At 46.8% G+C, this 22,543-nt stretch overlaps 1 protein-coding gene across 5 annotated transcripts in view; it reads left to right on the forward strand.

The window, feature by feature from the left end:
- The window catches only part of PPP2R2B (protein phosphatase 2 regulatory subunit Bbeta), a 352,055-nt gene that overhangs the window by 313,127 nt on the left and 16,385 nt on the right, over positions 1-22,543 (forward strand). For all 5 annotated transcript variants that reach the window (XM_084883166.1, XM_084883167.1, XM_084883170.1 and 2 more), the window contains one exon: positions 9,300-9,464. In XM_084883166.1, the coding sequence (XP_084739292.1) occupies positions 9,300-9,464 (165 nt within the window). The remainder of the gene's footprint in view (positions 1-9,299; positions 9,465-22,543) is intronic.

The raw sequence follows: 22,543 nt of genomic DNA on the forward strand, positions 1-22,543 counted from the left end.
GAGGTGATATTGGAGACACTGAGAACTGACCATCAGGATCATGACTGGCAGCGTTTGCTGCTTACAGAGCCACTCCACATACTGTCTGAGCCTGTGAGAACCTGCCTACAGATTTTGCCTGGAAGTGCAGCTGCTAATAAAATGAGTGTGGGTGGTAGTTCCCTTTCTCCCTTTACATCTATTCCAGGAGCCAGAAATCTGCTCAGGCTCAGCTGCTGTCACTCAGGGCTGCTGCTGTCCCAGTCTAGATGACATGTTTTCTGAAGTTTGCCTCTAGGCCTTGAAGGGGAAGGAAGTTTCTTGAGGCATTTTGGGAGACAGACGCCTTGGGGAGAATGCAAAGGGGAAATATTCATAGCACAATTTAGGTTATATTCTGCAGATGTCAGGCAGCCTGCCAGATGCTAGCATACAAATGAGACTGTGTCATTCACCCTTAAAGCAGCCATATGTAAAATAATCATTGTCATCATGAGAATGATGATCACTGATATCTGTGTAGTTGTTTTCAACCAGACCACCCTAAGCACTGAGCAGAATGTACCAACCAGGGCCGTTTTGCTCATCGTCACTGAAGTGCAGCCACCTCTGGGGTAGGAAGCGGCCACCTTTCAAAACAGCCTGGGGAAAACATCAGCCACCAGGCGGGCCTTATTAAACCCTGTGTCATTTAGCACCATTTCTCCAGTGCCCGGTGGTTCAGGAGGGAGTGATGCGGGTTCCCACAGCATGGCATGAGTACCACGGAGGTGGTAGGCACAGTCATCTAAGCACTAGGTGGACTATTTTTGTCTTCGTAATTATGAATTTATGATAATGAATAGTATAAAATACAAATATCAAGCCTATGATTTCCTAGGCACTGAAAAAAATCCTTTAAATAATTAGAAAGGATGTTTATGTAAAGAAAATCATTAAGTGAAAAGTAAGACAAGTGATCTTGTGATATGTTGTGTTGTGTTGTGTTTTGTTTTTGTTTTTAAGTCTTAACTTCCAGTGACTAGCATTTGGTGTGACATTAGAATTATGGTTGAGAACACAGGCTTCAAGTCCAACAAGCCTAGAGTTCTCACCCAGCTCTACTACTTGCTGGCTGTGGCTTCACTTATTCAACCCTCTACTTCATGACGTGTAGAGAGGAGGTCTATCAAACAGGATTGTGAGACTTTGTGAGTGTTTTTAATATTGATTGATTGATTGTGTGTATATGAACACACACATACAGATATACCTAGGGCAGCACCTTGCTCAGAAAGGATCCATAAACAGGGACCAACACAATCCTAATTATTATTGAAAGGACAGAAAAAAAGAAAAGTTGAATGTGGGAATGGTGAGTTCTGCTGAATTCATTATCTGGGTCAAGTTCTCAGTTCTAGACTTTGGTTCCACAGTGGGGTGCTCTTTGCAGGGTGTTGCTCAGTCTACCCTAGTTACCAGGTGCTCACAGGACCTCTGAGGTTAAGATTGCTGTGGTTAGCACCTTATCAAAGTGAGGCGTCCTTAGCTTTATGATACCTGGTCTTGAATTCTTTCCTTTCCATCCACAGCTAGTCTGTCCCTGCGTAACGGGTTCTGGGTTAAAGTGGTCAAACTTTGGCCTTACTGGGTTAACTACATCAGGACAATAATAACTCATTTCTAGATAAGTGATTTTTCTAGGAACATACAGAAAAAATGCTATAAAAATATATTGCTTCTTTATGAAAACTACATTATACTTGGGATCCTTGTACTCTCTTCTCAGGACTAAGAATGAGTTAAACTGGGCTCTTCCCTAGACCAATATGAGACCTATGGAATATATGCATGTTGAGTACAAGTAAAGACTGACCGCAACACCTGTACCCTGAGCACCTAATTTGTGCCAGGCACTGCACTAAGTTATGGGGATATGCAAGTGAAAAGAAACAAAACTGTCTGCTTTCAGAATGACTTGCAACCAGTAATCAGACTATTGGATCTATAACTACAAACTGAGATAAGTCCTGTGAAGAAAGAGAATATGGTTCCATGAGTGTATTTTTAAAAACCTAATTTAGACTAGGGAATAAAAGGCGGTTTTGCTGAGGAACTGATTACTGAATTGAGATCTGAAAGAGGAAGGGTGTGAGGTAACCTGGAAAAGAGGTGTGGAGAGATTGGTTCAGCGTGTACAAAGGTCCTGTGGCAGGAGGGAGCACGGTGTGTTGGAGGAACTCTAAGAAGGCCACTGTGACTCAAGGCCACAGAGTGAGGTAGAACATGGTGCAAGCAAGACTGAGTGTTCTGCACAAGTCCAGCCTCTGGGCATGAGAGGGATTTCTCTGGGACAGTGGTCAGCAAACCACTGCTTGTGAGCCACATGTGGCTCTTTGGCCCCTTGAGTGTGGCTCTTCCACAAAATACCATTCGCAGGCACACACGTACAGTGTGACTGAAACTTCATGGCTCATGCCCAGAAGTCAGTTTTAGGCTCTCAAAAGAAATTTCAGTCGTTGTACTGTTGATATTTGGCTCTGTTGACTAATGAGTTTGCCGACCACTGCTCTGGGAGAAGCCAACTGGAGTATTGCATCTTTGACCTTGGTGTGATCAGCCCTATGCATCAGTTCTATTTATCAATCGAGCTGGCCCTTTGTGGTTTGGTTCCCTGATCAAAAGACCATGTAACCTCCACTAGTGGCTTTCAGCTGTCACTCCCTAGTACCATGGACAGCGGCCTTTCTAATCCAGTGAGAATCTGCCAGGCAGGCTTTGAGGGAAGCTAGGGCCTAGCACAAATCTCTCTCCCTTGTGGCTGCTGTGCTTTTATCCATAAATGTGCATGTCAATCTCAGACTGGCTTTCGGCATAAAAGGAGAGCAGTTTTTCCAATGACACGTCCAGCACAGTGGCCTGTGTGTGCCAGAGCAGCCCCTCCTTCCCATGTTCAATGCAGCTTTGGTGGCTTTTCCCAGGCCTGGTGCTGTGCTTTTGTGGCTGCTGATGCTCTATATCTGAGGCCAGACCTAGGACTTGATGAGACTGGGGATTTCTCCCATCTCCAACCCCACCGGGCCAGCCCTTTGATCCTCGAGTTGTCAGGGAAAAGGACAAGAACTCGGCTATGCAGACTTCTTTTGGGATTGTTGGGTTCCCTTGGAGCTCGCTATAGCTGAGTAGTTGGAAATGCAGACTCACTTGGGTTTGCATCTAACTTAGTCTCCTAAGATCTGCGTGACATTGACAGGTGTTTAACATCTCTCTGAACCTCAATTTCTACATCAGTTCATGGAGACAATACCACCACTATCTTGTAAGGTGGTAGTGAGGATTAAATGAGGTGATCATGTAAAATACTTAGCAGAGTGCCTGGCTCAGAGGGGAGGCGCGGCACTGACAGTAACTAGTACCTGGAACATTTCCTCTCCCCCTGGTCTCACCTTGTTGTTTGGATTTCATTCTCTTCTAAGAAAACCACAGGTTAAATGATTCACACTCTACAGGCCTGGCATCTCAGCCTGTTGACATACCGTGTGTTTTCTGCATTTGTACATATCCCCACAGAAGGTTGCTAGGTCACAAGGAATTAAAGTAAAATCCATAAACATTTACTGAGCATTTACTATGTGCACTGAAAATGCCAAGATATAAAACTCCACCCCTGTTATTATATCTCATGTCATCTTGAGGGTAGGTATAATGATCAGGGTTCAACCAGAGAAGCAACACCAGAGAGAGAGAGAGAGAGAGAGAGAGGGAGAGAGAGAGAGAGAGACCCGGAGAAATAAAATTAATTTCCAAGTTCTCTGAGCAAAATAGATTTGAAATCAAAATTGTATCCAAATTCCTGACTCCATTTTGCTATAATCATGGTATTTATCATAATATTATCTTGAACTTTCCCCCATAAAAATGAGGCTTTTGGTGTCAGTATCCAGCTCTCATGGACTGTTCTAAGCCAAGGAAACTACTTTTTTTATATTTATTTTCTTTATTTAATAATATATACTTACTGTAGGGATTATAAAATGACCTGTAATCTCATCACCTAATTTTGGTATGCATATAGGAATTTACATCACAATTTTAACTAAATTCTAGCTAACTCAACTGAGAAATAAGAAAATAAAAGGTACAACTTTAACTCTTGATTTATCCAGAAAGCCTTCTCCTGTTTAATTTAGGACACACACACACACACACACACACACACACACACATCACACACCACACACCACATACACACACAGTCCCCCCACACACGTATATACTCTTCCCTGCTTTATTTTTCTGTTTAGCAGTTATTACTATCTAATATACTATATATGGTATTTATTTAACTTGTTTAGTGATCATGTCCCCAACTGGAATATAGGCTACATGTATTAGGCTGTGGTCTCTGCACCCAGAAGAGTATTGGCTGATTCTTTGTGAACTTTTTTTAAAAATATATTTTATTGATTTTTTACAGAGAGGAAGAGAGAGGGATAGAGAGTTAGAAACATCGATGAGAGAGAGAATCATCGATCAGCTGCCTCTTGTACATCCCCTACTGGGGATGTGTCCACAACCAAGGTAGTACATGCCCTTGACCGGAATCCAACCTGGAACCTTTCAGTCTGCAGGCTGATGCTGTGTCCACTGAGCCAAACCGGTTTCGGCTCTTTGTGAACTTTTATGGAATATGTGGAGGGCGGAGTGAATGTATGAATGAATGAATGGACACAAGCTAGAGTTACTAAAGGGTAACTTACATGCTTACCTTGGAATCTAATTCCCCTATAAGATATAACTATATTTCCTTCCTGACTGTCTTCCTTTCTCTCTCCCTCTCCCTCTCTGTCTCCCTCTCCCTCTCTGTCTCCCTCTCCCTCTTGGCTATGGACAGACTGTATATATTTTGTATCTAACATTCCTAACCTAAAATTATATACATATAGATAGATATACAGATGGATAAGCACAGGAAATATACTTTCTATTCTAAAACACTACAACCTAATTAAAAGAAATCATGGAAATAATAGCTGAAAACTAAAAAGAAAAAATTCATAGACCCACTCAGAACTGTCACTAACACCTGGTAGCATACCTTTCAACTCATCATGTTCAGAGTATACATTTTAAATGGCATTATGATCATACCTCAGATAGAATTTTTTATACTACGTTTTTAACTGACCTGGAATTAAATGATTTAGTCAGATAAATCAAAATTTACTTAATATTTCCCTATTGTGTGTGTGTGTGTGTGTGTGTATGTGTGTGTACGTATGTTGCTGTCAATCTTTTTTAATGTTGTATTGCAAATATAGGCTTTTGTACAGAAAGCTTTCTCCAGATTCGGGATTAAGAAAATGACTTTTGCATAGCCCCATGCTACCCCTTAGCATCTTGCCATAACCCTATCCATTCCCTCACTCCACCGCTGAAGTAATTTATGGCTCTGGCTTCTTACTTGTTTTAAGCCGATCTCTTATGGAGTGACCTCCCGGTGTCTTCAATTATTATTTTAAATGACGCTTTAGGCTACTGCCTGGCACAGCGGTGCCCTCACCTTCCCGCCTTCTGCCTTCCAAGCACGGAGCTCAGCTGCCAAACTGCCTGTGTCCCCTCCTGTCCTCGGAGCTGCCTCCAGAGTCCTAGCAGAGTGGCAGATTAACCCCTTTTGTTAGCAGAGGCAATTTGCCCCAGCTCAGCATTAATAAGGGATGCCATAAGCAGTTGGGGTCAGGGAGAACAGATCTGTCAAGCCCCGGGGTTAATTTAATAGCAATCTGTTGGCTGTCTGCTCTGTGTATCATCTGTGAAGCCAATGCTCTGTTTTGCTTTTGCCATTTAGTTCTTTGGGACAACAGGGAAATAATTCGGATAGAGAGCTCTAGACGATGGGGAGGAGAAAATTGACTGTCAAAATGCATCATCCCATGTTCAAGATAATGCAGGGAGCTGTGCATTGCTTGTGTCCTTTCTTCTTCCTCCCCAACTCAAAGGGCAAAGCCACACAGACCGAAGGTGTGTGTCCCCCTTTACCATCGGGTAAGGGTTTCTAGGAGGACAGATATGAAAGATGACCTACCATTGAATTTTTGGTGACTGGGCTCCTTCTCCCAAATATCTCTGGAACTGAGCAAATTCTCCCTCATAAACAATTCAGGAAATCCCTTACCATGTTTCTGTCCCAACTTCTGGCAAAAAAAAATAAAAATAAAAAATTATTACATCTTAGGACACAAAAATCCTAGGTCAGATGCTGTGTCCCAATTGTGGTTCTGAAAAATGTGGCCCCCAAAGTGGACAGTGAATGAAGAGAGCACAGGCCCTAAGCAGAAATCAGCTCCCTCCCAGATTAGCCAGGGGGCAGTCCAATAGAGCCAGACTCACCACACTCAGAAAGGCTGGCTCTGGGATGGCCACTCCTCAACGATGAGGTGGCATGTGGTCCAGAACCAGGTTCTGGAACTGGACAAACCTGGGTTCAAATGCAGCTCTGGCCCCTGTTGGTCACATGGCCCGGAGTAATTTACCTCCAGCACTATTTCCTGAGCTGGAAATGGGCCTGGTCATAGTACTGACCTCCTAAGGCTGAGATGAAGGCTAAATGAAACAGTCCATAGCACTTGATAATCTTTAACTGCAGGCTGGTATTCTCTTCCTCCTCATCCTTACCTTCATGGTTGTTAAACAGAGAACTATGGTTCACCCCCTGAACCCCACAGAATCAGACCCTAACAAGCTCTCTAGTCTCAAAGGAGATGCTCGAGGATGAGGGATGATGGGCAGACATCATGGCCCAGGACGGGACTGGGAGCTGGAATCAGGGGCAGCTGACTCAGTGGTCACCTCCCAGGAGGGTGCTCTTGATGGTGGTGGGTGTTGTTGGCTTCCCAGATATGTCTAAGCACTTCATTTTCATACATCCCAACTCTGGGGCTTTATTTTTAGGTGAGAAAAAATAACCATGGATGTGGCACCTTCCCTCCCACGCAGCAAAGCAAAGATCCTTTGCAGTGCATCTTGTGTTCAGAGCTACCCCTGTAGAGGTCGAGAAAGCTGATGGCAGGATTTCTTGTCCTATTCTGGGAAAGGCGAAACCTGCTCGCTGGCACAGCGGGGTCTGGAGGCTCTGGAGGGAGATCAACTCTGACAACAGCTGAACACTGACCTCAGCTCACGGCACCCCCTGCCGTGGCCACAAGCCCGGGGCATGGGTCAGGCTGGGGAGAACATCAGAGCTACAGCTCGGGGCCTCGTTCTGGGGGGCACGGGCTCTCCCTCCCCAGGGTGTGGGGCTGACGGAAATAACAGCTATAACTCTGGCAGCAGTTGAGTTGAAAGGTAGTACTTTATGAATCCAGGGGACACACATGCTTTGGAGACACAAGTAATACTTGCACCTGGATTTGGTGGGGGCAAATGTAGTAAAATATAACATTAGTTCAGTCTCAAGTTAATTTTAGAAAGAACCCAACAGGATTTCTAAGAGGTAACTGAAGGGGAAGAAACACAGCCAACCACAAAGCCCTCATTACCACAAATTGGCATGCGAAACTGTTGTAGCAGGAGCAGAGGTGATGTTTGATAATAGAGGAGCCCTTGGTTGGTGTTGGGATAACAATACCAGCGCATTGACCTGCACCTCATCTACACTCTGAGGAGGGGGCTATACTACTAACCAGGAAAATCATAGAGGGCTTTCATCCCTGCCAGCCCAATAGAATAGTCTGTATCAAGCTATTGCTTGTGAATTTCATAGTGTTTACCAAAACCAGATACGTAAGCTCGCACACATCAACGGTTTGAGTTTAATTGTTAGGCATTTATTTTCGTGTGAACTATTAAAAATGTAGCTAGCTTGCCTGGGTGGGTTGCTCAGTTGGTTGGAGCGTTGTCCTGTTCACCAAAAAGTTGCAGGTTTGGTCCTGGTTGGCGCGCGTACAGGAGACAACTGATCGATGTTTGTTTCTTTCTCACATACATGTTTCTCTCTCTCTCTCTCTCTCTCTCTCTCTTTTTTTTACTTGCACCTCATTGGGTGGAAAAGTGAGTAGGTATAAGTTGATCCTGAAGAAAAAAATGTGATGTAAAAATACAACCTACGGATAGAGAGGTGGGCCAAAGGTCACAAAGGTGGCTCAAAGGTCACCGGTCTAGGAAAAGTAGGAATCGCTTTTGCTCTGCTTTCCTGTACAACAGCATCCACATCACAAGGCTGGCTCCTTCGCAGGAAGCTGCTGGGTCCCCAGCCCGGTGCCTCCCAGCCTGCACCCTGTCCCCTCTTGAGCTCTCAGTCAGAATATGAAGGGATCAACCTAAACCCACACGTCATGCGTGCCAGACACCCCACTGAAGGTGTTTCTCTAACTCACCTTCATCAGTGAAAGCCAAGTGTTTCACTGAAGTATACAAGGATGTGGTCATGAATAAATGTATAGTAATTCTTGATCAGAAAGTAAAAACCTGAGAAAGATTTTTTTAAAAATGATAAACTGAGGGTGTATATTCCATAGGAGGCTAAAACTATCTCGCCATACCACTGGATGGCTTCTTTCTGGTGCTGAGAAAGCTCTAAAGCACACCACAGCTTATGGAGACTTGAGCCCCTGTGTATCTTAAATAAGAGAAATTTTGCATAATTATTAAAGAACACAAAAGTTTGCGCCTGGGGTAAAATCCTAGAATTGTCGCTCTTTAGCAAGTTGCTTTACATGCTCTGAGCCTCCATTTCCACCCCCTGGGAAATGAGGATAAGAAAAGTGAGGAGAGCCAAAACCGGTTTGGCTCAGTGGATAGAGTGTTGGCCTGCGGATTGAAAGGTCCCAGGTTCGATTCTGGTCAAGGGCATGTACCTTGGTTGCGGACACATTCCCAGTAGGGGTTGTGCAAGAGGTAGCTGATAGATGATTCTCTCTCATCTATGTTTTCTAACTCTCTATCCCTCTTTCTTCCTCTCTGTAAAAAGTCAATAAAATATATTTTTTTTAAAGAAAAGGGGAAAAAAAGGAGATAAAGTACCTGCTGTGCTTTGCACAGTGATTGACGTGTAGTCAGTGCTCAATAAATGGAAGCAGCTATCAGCATCATCAGCATCATCATTATATTAAAGATCTCAGAGATTCCATAGAAGAGGATTTAGAGTCTATCGTAGCTTTTATTTACAGCACAGGAGTCTGGGTAAAGATTCCAATAAATTGGGTTATTTAGTTGGAAGGGGACGAGTTTTGTAAAGACCATTGTAAAAGGAGAAATGGAAGTCTGTGTAGTGTGGTACCTGTTCGCACAGTTGCATGAGGTGCTGCCTCCTCTCCCGTCTGCTCCTTGACTCTCGGTTCCAGACATCGTGGACATTAAGCCGGCCAACATGGAGGAGCTCACGGAGGTGATCACAGCGGCCGAGTTCCACCCCCATCACTGCAACACCTTCGTGTACAGCAGCAGCAAAGGGACAATCCGGCTGTGCGACATGCGGGCGTCGGCCCTGTGTGACAGGCACACCAAATGTGAGTAGCCACCGGCCGGCGCAGAGCTGAGGGGGTTGGGGGGGGGGGGCGGGCTACTGGCCCTGACACACGGGAGGGGAGGGCCGATCTCCTTCCCTACTGGAGACACGCTGGGAGCAAAGAAAATACCAGTGTCCGCCTGACTCGGTGTCAGCTCCACGGTGGGTATTCCAATAAAGGTGAGCCCTTACATTCAATCCCACAAACACCCGCTGCAGGCTGTGGACTGCGGAGATGAATAAGACATGAGCCCTGTCAAGTAGTGTTGTGACATGACCTGAATTACGTTTTAAGATCAGTCTTGCTGTGGGCAGGGGAACCTGAGGGGCGGAAAGGGGAGGGCGCTGGGGGTTGTTGCCATGTCCAGGCAGGAGGTGAGCATGGGTGGGGCAGGGAAGTGGAGAGGGGCAGGCGGGTTCTGGGTAGACCTTGGCAGGAGCTACGGGGACCTGCTGGCCTGTGCAGGAGGCTGAGACTACACAAAGAATCGAGAATGGTGTCTGGGAATGGTGCCTAAGTGGTCACACCTTATGGTATATTTGGAAGTTGCTAAGAGAGTAGATCTTAAAAGTTTTCATCACTCAAACAATGGGTAACTGTGTGGTGATGGGTGTTAGACTTATGGTGTTTATTTTGCATTATAAACATATAACAAATCATGAAATTAGTATAATGTTATATGTCAAATATATGTCAATGTTGTTGTTTTTTTTTAAAGAATAGTGGCTGGAGGGAGGGGTTTGTGGCTTCTTAGAGAGCAGCTTTGGAATCAAAACTCAGCTGTGACACTCAGTGGCTGTGTGACCTCAGGCAAGTTATTTAATCCTATTGAGCCCCAAGTTCCTCATTGGAAAGTAGAAATAAAAAGCGTGGCCTCTAGGACCGACTGTCCATGAAAAGGAAATGTTATCATAAGGCCAGCTGTCCACGAAAGGGAAATGTCATCATAGGGTGAGCGTCTAGCACTGTGGTTGCAAAGTGCAGCTCAAGAGCCACATGCGGCTCTTTGGCCCCTTGAGTGTGGCTCTTCCACGAAATACCACGGCCTGGGTGAGTCTATTTTGAAGAAGTGGCGTTAGAAGAAGTTTAAGTTTAAAAATTTGGCTCTCAAAAGAAATTTCAGTTGTTGTACAATTGATATTTGGCTCTGTTACTAACGAGTTTGCCGACCACTGGGACCACTGGCCCTAGCACTTGCTGGGACACAGGAGTCAGTGAATGACAGCTGCATTTATCACAGTTATTCCTCCCCAATGCCCTCTGTGCAGGGCCTGCAGCTACATGGTGCTGGAAATGCCAGCCTTTTTTACCAGATATACAGAGTTCAGTTGTTCATCTACTTAATTAGTATTTGTTGCGCTCACACTACGTGTCAGGTGCTATACCAGGCTCTGGGATGCAATGTGAGCAAAACCAGGCCTGGTTTTCTCCCCTCTAGAGCTCAGTCTGTGTTAGTGAGGGTTCTCCAGAGAAACAGAACCAATAGGAGATGTATATCTCATATACATATACATAAATGTGTGTGCGAGTATGAGAGAAATGTATTATCAGTATCTGGTGCATGTGATCATGGAGGCTAAGTCTCAGCATTTACGGTGGGCCTGCAGGAGACGCAGGAAAGCCAGTGACTCGGGAAAGCTGATGATGTAGTTCTGGTCCAACCGCCAACTGGCTCATTACCCAGGAAGAGCCAATGTGTTCATTCAAATGGCAGAGGTGAGGGGTCGGAGGGGACATTGATGTCCCAATGGCTCAAAGATATTCCCTCTTATTTGGGGAGGTCCAGCCTTTTGGGACCTTCAACTGATGGGATGAGGCCCACCCACATTAGGGAGGGCAATCTGCTCTACTCAGTCTCTCAATTTAAATGTTAAATTCATCCAAAAATGCCCTCACTGTAGCACCCAGAATAAGGTTTGACCAAATGTCTGGGCATTTCATAATCAGGTTGCTGCATAAAATTAACCATCACAGTGTCTGAAGAAAGACTCATGAATTGCAAGCACAATCATTGGTATGAAAGAGAGGCATCTGGTGCTGTGAGGAGATATGGCAAGGACTTTATAACTCAAGGCGGTGGCCACTGACTGTGACCTAAAGGCTGAAAACAGGAAGGGGTGATGGTGCCCACAGAAGCAGATCTGCCGAGCTGCACACCCAGGGACCCCCAGAGGCTGCTCCTGCTTCCAGCCTGAACCCCACATAACCCTAAGCCCTGAGGACAGTCCCTAGTGAGATCCCAGAGCTTAGAGGCAGCCTGCAGCCCTGCCTCCCCACGCCCCACCCCTACATGGGCAGTGCTCCGAATTGCCAGCCGCCAGCCTCCTCATCTAATTAAGAAGTGAATGAAATTCATGTTCCTGACTCGTCCAAAGTGGCGACCTTCTTCGGTGCACACCTCCCTTTGTTCGGCCGCCTCGGCGGTGGCCCCAGGCTCCTGCCAGCCGGGAAAACAAGTTCAGCCTGACCCCTCGCCTGACATTTCATATTGATTTTCTCCATCCTCCTCAAACGCCAGCCTCCCACCGACCACGGTGCTGCCGAGGTGTGCGATCGGAATTGAGACAGTTCATCAGAGTTCAAAATGAAAAGCAGCATTGGCTCTCGGAGATGAGCTCTGAGAAGGGGAGGGTGTTTAATAACCGCCGGCGTTTAATCAAAATGCCAAGGAGATCCGTGTTATCGGCGCTGCATATATTAATTCCCATATGGCCCTCACGCTGCGTGCTCGGCAGGGGGTAGGAGGGATGCCTCGCTCCCTCGTGTCTCCATTCCCCCCCCCCCCCCCCCCCCCCCCCCCCCCCGGCTTCTGGCAGCAGTGACAGGTGGGTTTGCGGTTTGAGATTCTTATGCCTACAACAATAGGGTCCTGATGGCGGCGGCAGCGGGCTGGTCTGAATCGTGCTTTTCCCTTTCGATGCATGAGTATCAGGAGTTGAGTGAAGACACAGGCCAGGTGTGATGAATGGCAACCGAGGAAATGAACGAGAAATTTCCATCTGGAAGCCTTCCCAAGGCCCTGTTAGAATCTGATCCCTACCCCTCTCAAACCTCAGCCCCACCTAGTCTGGCCACACCAGGCTGCTTCCTGCACCGCCCCTGCCCTTTCCTGCCGCAGGGCATTTGCACGGGCTTTTGCTCTGCCTGGGATGCTCTCCCACTGAGCCCCCTCTTGTCTGGACTGTTCTCACTTTTTGAGTCTCTGGGAAAATGTCACCTCCTCAGAGATGACTTACCTGTTCACCTCATCTCCACCCTATTTCTATGTATCACCATTTTTTTTTTTTTTTTTTTGCAGCATTTACCTATAGATGCTTGCTTTTCTTCCTCTGTCTCCCCTATTAGAATGTCCTCTCCACCAGGGCGGGGGCCTTACTTATCTTACCAACCGCTGACTTACCAATGCTTAGCACAGTGCGCAGCATGGAGTGGTGTTTCACTGAACACCAGTGGTAGGGAGACAGGCAGGCGGGGAAAGACAGATAGAAGACAGGGTATTCATTTACTGGAGTCGCTGTAACAAAGGGCCACAAACTGGGTGGCTTAAACAACAAGACTTAATGTCCTGGAGGCTGAGATGAGGCTGTCAGCAGGGCTGGTTCCTTCCGAGGGCCAGGAGGACAGGATCCACTCCAGGCCTCTCTCCTAGGCTTGCTGACGCCCATCCTCTCGGCTCCACATCCTCTTCCCTCTGCACATGTCATGTCTACAACTCCCCTTCTGTGGCACCAGTCACATTGCTTTAGGGCCCCCCAATTTTCATGTGATTACCCCTTTAAAGGCCCTGTCTCCAAATATGGTGACATTCTGAGGTCTTGGGGGTAGGGGCTTCAACATATGAATTTGGGGGACACCGGTTAGCCCCTCACAGAAGACATGAAAATAATCCGGAGCACAAGCCCTAAAGTTCCTCCAGTTGGATCCCCTGTCCCAGCAGTTTTCAGTTGCAGAGCTAGCTCTGTCCTTGGGACAGACATGAGATCCACTGTCTCATTCTTCACCCTCATCTACAAACTTAACTGCCGTGTCCTGGTTCCACGGGCCACTGGGTCCCTTAATAAACCTATGGCTCATTCGCTCAGGTCTCTGATGGAATGTGTCCAAAGACATCAGCTGAGGCGGCAGCTGCAGTGAATCTTAAAACCTCCAAGGTTTGGCACAGCTTCCAAACGGGGTGCAGTCTTGATTGGGGGCATAATTAACAGTGTTTATTGCAGGGGAGTTTGGTTAGGTGAAAAAGACAAGGCCCTTTATGAAAAGCCCTGGGCTGATGACAGGCTTATAAACACACCCAGACACCAACCCACCCCTCCTGGAGGAAAGCCAGAACAGAGACTTGTTGCAAGGAATGGAATTCACTGATCCCCTCCCCCACCCCACCCCGGTGTCTACCCCATTCAAGCTCAGCCGCAATTAACAGCAGAGCAGGCAAGGCCCAAGCCGCAGAGTGAAAACAGAATTTCCCCATCCTCATTTCCATTTTTGATTGATTTAACCAGTTTGGTCCATTAGTCATCCTGTTGACTCCAGTTGAGTGGATTTTTCTAAGAACTGGAAGCGTATTCATTTTGGAGACAGGTGTCATTCATTAGCAGTTGACACCTCCCCAGGCCCTGCCCTCTCCCCACGAGGGGCCTTGGATGAGAAGGCCATGGAGGCTGAAGCAGACTCAGGCACATGGCTGCAGCCCCAGACCCACGTGGTGTGGGAAACGTTGGCCATGAGGTTATAGGTGGCTCTGGCTACCCTGGGCGTGAGACCCATCAAGGTTGGCTTGCCCGTCATTATCGACCATGACAAGCCATCATGGGCAAAGCAGACGTGGGCACGGGGTGAGCATCCTGAGTTTGAGGTACAGGAGAACCCCAATCAAGGGAATACTGGGAGCAATTTTCCCCAGGGAGGGACGCGGTCTGTCAGTGAGGGCCAGTGAGGGCTCTGTCCAGGGCAGAATGGGTCTTATGATAGCCTGTCCCTTCCCACCAGAGCTGACATAGGAAATTCACCTCATCCTCTTTGGGTTAGTTTCCTATGCCTACTGTAACAAAGTACTGCAAACATAGTGACTCTAAACAACACAAATTTATCATCAGAAGTCAGATGTAGGTCTCATCTGTGGAAATCAAGGTGCTGGCAGAGCCCTGCTCCTTCTGGAGGCTCCAGGGGAGAATCTGCCTTTTCCAGCTTCTGGGCTGCCCACATTCCTTGGCTTAGGGCCTCTTTCTCCAACTGAAAGCCAGCAGCAGTGGGACAAGTCCTGCTCCCACTACATCTCTCTGATTTTCCTCATCTACCCTCCTCTTTCCCCTTTGGGACCTTGGTGATCACACTGTGCTCACCCAGGTGATTCAGACTAATCTCTTTTTAAGGTCAGCTGATTGGCAACCTTAATTCCATCTACAGTCTTAATTCCCATTTGCCATGAACGGTAACACATTCACGGGTTCTGGGCATCAGAACTCGGACATCCTTGAGTCATTGTCCTGCCTATCATACCCTTCATGTGTCGCCAAGTCGGACTAGGTGGCCCTCCATCAGAGCACCTGATATTATAAGGTTGAAATGATCTGTTTCCATTTTTGTCTCTTGTGCTAAAGGATTCTTCCATTGTGGCTAAAGCTCTTTATTCTCCCCTTCTGCATTTAGCATCATGAAGAGCCAAATAAATGCGTGTGGAGCAGCAGTGGTCATGCACTCTGACAGGTTTGCACCTGGTAGTTCTCTTCACACAAAAAGTGGTTAACCCTGTCCTTTCACTCATTTCTAGCTTTGGGAATGCCTGGCATTTGTAGGCAAAGAAAGGGGAAGAGGAGTCCATGAGAGTATGATAATCTACCCATGTCTGTTCGTTTATTTAACGGATGTTTATGGTTGAGGCCATGTGCCAGGCGCTGTTGCAGACACTGAGAAGATGGTATCTCCTGCCCTCATGGCAGTCAATCCAAGTAGATGGAGACAGGCATCAAACACATAGTCAAATCAGTAGTGCGAGATTTGGTGGAAAATGTTTATGGAGAAGCAGAAGTGGCAAATGCAGAGGCTCTGAAGTCTGGACTGTGCTTGGTGGGTGGGGGGTGCAGCGGGCAGGAGGAAGACCAGTTTGGGTGACTTTAAGGAGAAGGAGCAGCTGAGGGGCAATGGGAGGACTCCACACTCAGGACAGGCACCTTGCTAACCCCAGAGCCCCATTCCCATTGTATACCATTCAAAGGATTCGGGAATTGGGCAACATGATAGCCCTGTGGGCCAAGGTAAGGAAGTTGGCCTTTCTTGTACTTAGGAAGGGAAAATCTAGGAGGGCTTTGTGTAAAGGAGTCATGTGATTATACTTGTAAATATATCACACAGATTATGTAAAGGATGGAACATCAGGAGGAAGAGTGCCTGCGGGAAAAGAGGAGGCTACCCAAGTGATCCAGATCAGAGGTGACAGTAGCTTAGACTAATATTGGGCCAGTTTGGGCAAAGCTTTGAGCGTAAAGTTAACAGGACACCAGGTGAGGAAGGTGAGGTCAGGGAAGACTCCAGCTTTCTGACCTGAGCACGTGCCAAGGATGAAGGGCACTGAATGAGTAAAGACTAGGGGAGGGGCAGTTTGGGGAAGAAACTCTCAAATTCTGTGGACTCGAACACTCAGGATGTATGTGTGCGTTCGTGTGTGTGTGTGTGTGTGTGTGTGTGTGTGTGTGTGCATAAAATAGTTACATTGATACCTTTTGCTATTTAGCACATCACCAATTGCAGAGCCCCTTCTCATCCATTATCTTCATTGATCTTCACAAAGCCCTATGTGTTCAGAGTGTTTCTTCCTTTCTGTATCCAGAGGAAATCAAGGTCCAGAAAAGACAGGTCTGACACACAGGCAAAGACTGTGGGTTTATCTTGGTTTACTTCATATAATGAACAGGAGCACCTTCAGTGCCACACTAGAAGATGGAGAAGGGCAGGGGGACTGTCGTGTGTGTAATTGACCCATGTCGAAGTATGCCGGCTAATGCGAGCCGCTGTGCAGTTCATATGATTCTATTGTGACAGCTTGGTAGGTGGGCCCCATAACGGAGCTGTGAGATCTGCTGTCCACTCCCGCAGCTCCCCGCCCCAGCAGTGCGGGTCCCTTTATCTGCCGAGTTACTCACAGCACCTGCTGGCCTCCCAGCCTCACCGGGCGCAGCCCAGGGGCAGCGGAGGGCAGGAGAGTGCACCCCGCGATGCGCATAATGATACTTGCTTTTATCCTCTTTTATGTATTGAACCTGAACGTAAGGACTTAAATAGGATTTATCTCATGGACAGGGATCCTTCATCCTGGGGTCAATGACCTGAAATGTTGGTGTCATTTGAAAATCTCTACAATGTCATGAAATTGTCTTGGAAGAGTTAGTTACATGTGAGAAAATGGGATCATCAAGCTTAGAGAAATGGTGAGATCAAAGAAAGCAAGGAATTGGTCAATGAGCGTGAACAAGGTGTTGTAAGCACATGGGCAAGCAGTTGTAGAAGATGCAGTTACTGCCTCAGTAGGGGCCGCAGGGCCAGAGCTGGGCTTGCATCCTCACTCTGCCCCTTTCCGGCCTGTGGTGAGGGCACAAGAAGCCTCATTGCTCCATCGGTGAAATAAGCACGTGGTAGGGGTGGAATGAATATCACAGAGGGAGTCTGTCCGACACAGTGCCTGGCCGATGGGAGGCTGCTACTCCATCCTCTCCCACCAGTTCCCGGGACTCCATGCATGCACATTCCAGGAGCACTCGGGGCAGGCCTGACTGTCAATGGGTTTGGAGCCAGTGCTGGGAGCACACCGGAGCCACAACAGGCAGTGAGCAGTCCCCACCAGGGTCCCTCTCCCAGCGGTGCTCAGCCTGTGCAAGACAGACCCTCCTCAGCCTCAGCCTCGGCCCCCTCACCTTCCTCTGCAAGATTACTGTCAGCAGGGAACTCTCCTCTCTCCCTCCCCCGGTGTGCCTCTCCCTGCAGTGATTGTTGTACGGCCCAGAAAACCAGGACACCCTGGGAGTGCAGCCCTGGCCTCCGCGGCACCATGACAACCAGCTTCCTGGCAATTACCCCTAATAACAGCCACACAGGCCTCCTCCACCTGGGCAGGCTCCCCAGGGAGGTGAGCCTCTCTCAGCGCAGCTGCAGCAGCTTCCTGCTGGGAGCAAACAGAGAGAAAGCAGAAGAGAGAGGAAAGAGAGAAAGGGAGACACCAAGTGCCTGACCTGTGATGCGCAGAGTAGGCCTGGGGCACTGCCCTTAAGCCCCAGAGCCTACTGGCTACAGGAAGGTGCCATCCCACAGAAGGAGCAGAAGGCCCCATGCCTTTGCCACTCGCCCGCCTTACAGCAAGCGGATACAATGGAGTGAAAGACCCAAAGTGAGGGCTTGTCACGCTGGGCCTCGCTGCTGCCAGATTTCTTCATTAGGCTCCTGTCGAGAGGCCCACTGCCACTCACCATCCCTCCTTGCGCCTGCGGAGAGGGCGTGCGCAGAGGCCTCCGCCATCAGTCTCTCTCCAGAGTGATGGTTCTCAGAAACGCCAGCCCCACTGGGCTAATAAAGGGTTACTCCTCACCGAGGAAGGACAGCAGGCCCCCAATTAATAAACTTGTCTGTGGGTGTTCACCCAAACCCGGTCTTTAGATTGACAGAGATGCCCTCCGCCAACACAAGGGTTCCCACCTCCCGGCTCCATAGACCCCAGATCCCAGCTGAAGCATCTTCAGGAGAAAGGTCTCACCCCAGAGCTAAGGGGCCTGGAGGATGCTGGCCTCACTTGCTGAGCGTTGCCAGGGTTCCCATCGCACCAAACCTTCGTTTCCCGAGCTGTGCAACAGGTCATCCTTACCTGGGCCTGCAGGCACCACGTGCTGCCGTGATCACCAGCCCTGCCGTTCTGTGCAGTCCGGTGCCTGGATTAGGATTGCTTAGCGCCTTGTGAATGCTGGATAATGAATATATTTTATAACAGGGAGACATGGAGAGGGTGGTCAAATAAACCAGAAGAGGAAGAAAGGATGCCGTGGGCTGAGGCAGTCAAAGAAGGCTTCTTGGAGGCAGCGAGCTCTGAGGTTGAAGGGGAGTCAGAAAAACGGGAGAGCAGAGGCAGGTGGTATTCTGGACTGAATGTTTGCATTTCCCAAAATCCATGCGTTGAAATCCTAACCTGTACTGTGATGGTGTTAGGAGGTGGGGCCCCTGGGGTGATTAGGTCAGAGGATAGAACACTCTGAGTGGGATTGCCTTATAGAAGAGACCCAGAGAGCTCTCATCCTCTCCACCAGCGGGACACAGGAAAAAGTGGCCATCTGCCCCTTTTTTCCACTTAGCATTATATCCTCTAGGTCCACCCATGCAGTCACAACTGGCAAAGTAAGATCTATTGTATACATGTACCACATCTTCTTTATTCATTCTTCTATCGCTTAGGTTGCTTCCATATACTCTCTATTGTAAATAATGCTTCAGTGAATGTAGGGGGGCATCTATTGTTTCGAATTAGTGTTTTATCTCCTACTAATAAGTACTCAGAAGTGGAATTGCTGGGTCATGTGGTGGTTTTATTTTCAGTCTTTCTGAGGAACCTCCACACTGTTTCTCATAGTGGCTGCACCAATCTGCATTTGCACCGACAGTGCACCAAGGTTCTCTTTTCTCAAATCCTTGCCTCATTTGTTTTTGTTTCTATTGGTGATAACCATTCTGAAGATGTGAGGAGATATCTCATTTGGTTTTAATTTTCATTTTCATGATAATCGGTGATATTGAGCGTCTTTTCATATATCTCTTGGCCATCTGTATGTCCTCTTTGGAGAAGTGTCTATTCTGGTCATCCACCCATTTTTAAATTGAATTGTTGGGGCAGGGGCGTTATGGTTTTGGTGTTGAGTTGTATGAGTTCCTTACAAATTTTATATATTAATCTCTTATCAGATGTATCATTGGCAGATATCTTCTCCTATTCAATAGGTTGTCTTTTCATTTTGTTGATTGTTCCTTTTGCTGTGCAAAAACATTTTAGTTTGATGTAGCCCCATTTGTTTATTTTTTGTTGTTTCCCTTGCCCAGGGAGACATTCACACAAAAATATTACTAAGAGTGATGTCAAAGACTCAAAGGTTTTGAGTCCTACCTTTTTTTTTTTCTACCTTTAAATCTTTAATCCATTTAAGATTATTCTTGTATATGGTGTACTAAAATGGTCTAGTTTCATTTCTTTGCATATATCTGTCCAGTTTTCCCAGTGCCATTTATTGAAGAGAATGTCTTTACCCCATTTTATTTTCTTACATTCTTCCTCATAGATTAATTGACCATATAGGTGTGGGTTTATTTCTGGGGTCTCTATTTTGTTTTTTTATGCCAGTACCAGGCTGTTTTGATTACTGTGGCCTTGTAATATAGTTTGATGACAGGTAACATGATTCCTCTAACATTTTTTTTTTCCTCGAGATTGTTTTGGTCCTTTGCATTTTCAAATGATTTTTTTCAAATGATTGAACAAAAATCAAAAGAAGAATACTGTTTTGTGACATAAAAATTAGGTGAAATTTAAATTTCAGTGTTCATAAACAGAGCCTTATTGAAATACATGCTCATCTGTTTACATATTGTCTGTGCTGCTTACAAAGTCAGAATTGAGTTGTTGCAACAAGAATCAAATGACCCCTAAGTCCTAAAAAAATTACTATCTGGCTTTTTACAAGAGAAGTTTGCTAACCTCTGATCTATCCAGAGCTTATTGATCATAAGGTTCAGCATCTTCTTAAGCCTTACCTTGTCACCCCAGCCCAGACCATCTAGTCATTTTTCTACCCAGGGAATTTTTAGTCCTTTTTTTCTGTCTTAAAAAAAATGTTTTTGACTCATTTTTTTAAATTTCTTTATTGATTAAGGTATTACATATGTGTCCTCATCCATCCATTAACCCCCCATTCCACCCACACCCACTCATGTCCTCACCCCCCTGGTGTTCATGTACATTGGTTAGGCTTATATTCATGCATACAATTGACTCGTTATTTTTTATCTTTGAATGATTATTTATGAGGCTCTATTTATGAAGTATAATGTATGTATTTTGAAAATAGTTACATAAAAGTCAGGGACCAATGTAATCTCATTTATTTTAACTGCTCATTCTCCATGATGCTATGCATTGTGTTGCTACAGTGTTCATTGCTGACAATTATCTGCAGAATTAAGGAGGATTGTATGAAAAGCCAATAGCAAAGGTTCAGCAGTGAAGCATCACTGTTTCCCAACTCAGAACCCCCTGAGTTTGATGTGATCTGAGTTCCCAGCCTTCAGCCCATGTACAGAGATAATGTCATTTGGGCCCATGGTAGTACCGTAGCCACTAATTAAATCTTAAACTTCTTCTCTCACTGTCCTCAGCTGGATGGAGGCCAGCATTGTCTATCCGTGGGAGTTCTTAACTCTCTGTGGGAAAATCGTTGGCCATTTCTCTCACTGGGCAGAATCCTGGCTGTGTCTTCTGTATAGTGAAAATTACTGGCTGCATCTCAATTGCCGAGCCTTTTCTCTCCAGGGGCAAAACTGTTGCCTGCGCATCTCCGAAGGAGAGTTGCCATCTGCCTCGCTCTGTGGGAAAATTGCCAGTTGAGTCCCCATGATAGCCAACCATGTCGCCAAACAAAAAAGTGTGGCCCTTCTCCGTAGTAGAAGCATCAGTGGAAGTGAGCAATTTAAACCCCTGTGCGTGGTTCCTTTTCATCAGGAACAAACTTTCCCCTCCCCCGGCCTTGTTTCCCATCCTCTCCCTCTCATCTGCCTGAGTGGTCAGAGGCAGGGTGGTGGTGACATTGTTCAGCACCAAATGGAAGACACTTGGACCATGAAGTTCTTCAAGCGGTAGTCCAGAGGCAAGCTATGGTGTCTCGGTGCCACAGCACAGGTCGGAGACCTAGACATCGATTTACAACTGGTAGCTCTTAAGATCTGGCCCCACCTCAGGCTCTGGGACTTGTTTCATACCAAGGTTGCCTTAAACACCACCCACCTGTGCCTGGCTGCTGCCTTCCCTGTTATGCTGGGTTGGGGCACAGTGCTAAGTGGCCAGCATGGAAGAGCTTATCTGTCCAACCACCACCCAAAAGGTAGGAACTCCTCTGACAGGTAAGGAAAAGGAAGCTTGGAAGGAGTCAAGCCACATGTCCAAGGCTTCATAGTTCATAAGCAATAAAGTGGGAGTTCAACCAGGCATGCTAGGCTCAGAGCCAGCTGTCCTCTGAGCCATTGTACCTTAGGCCAGTGGTCGGCAAACCTCGGCTCTGTTGACTGAGTTTGCCGACCACTGCCTTAGGCTGTGGAGTGTGTGAGACCATCAGAGTCAGCTGTGCAGGCATGAATTTCTGTGCAGCGTCCAATGTGAAGTGGAGAAGGGAACCTCCCCCAGAAACAGCCTTCCCTATGGGTTCCCTCCATCCTCTCTTCTCCTGTCCCACAGCCTAACGACAGGCACATGGCGTGTTTCCTGTTCTCCTCCCCTCCCCCATTGCTCCTAAAATCTCATATTATACTGTACATACAGCATGGATATGCTCAGCAAAGAGATGATTCACATCCTGGATGGGGTGGGTCGGCACAAAATTTCATCTCCTACTCAGAATGGTGCACAAGTCAAAACTTAGGAATTATTCATTTCTGGGATTAACAGTTGTTTCTCATTGTTATGTAGTTTTGGCTTTAGGTTTCTCTAAAGTCAGCAGTTTTCTTCCTGACACTTCCTTTCTCTTATTTGTTATTTCCTCTCTTTCCCTGGATTCTGGGACTTTATTCATCCCAGCAGTCATCGGAGCTCTCTCGGGTGCATAGCCCGCTCCAGCACCCTGAAGGATAGCATCAAACACAGCATACCTCCAGTTCTGTAGAGTCGTATTCAGATTTGCACATGTTATAACACAAAATACTGTCTGCTCGGGATACTAAATGCGGTATTCCCCCTCATCCTCGGTTTTGCTTTCCATGGTTTCGGTTACCCACACTCAACTACAGTCCTAAAATATTAAATGGAAAACTCCAGAAATTAACAATTCATATATTTTGAATTGTGCACCATT

This window comes from Pipistrellus hanaki (assembly GCF_964339955.1).
Source record: "Pipistrellus hanaki genome assembly, chromosome: 5".
Lineage (NCBI taxonomy): Eukaryota > Metazoa > Chordata > Mammalia > Chiroptera > Vespertilionidae > Pipistrellus > Pipistrellus hanaki.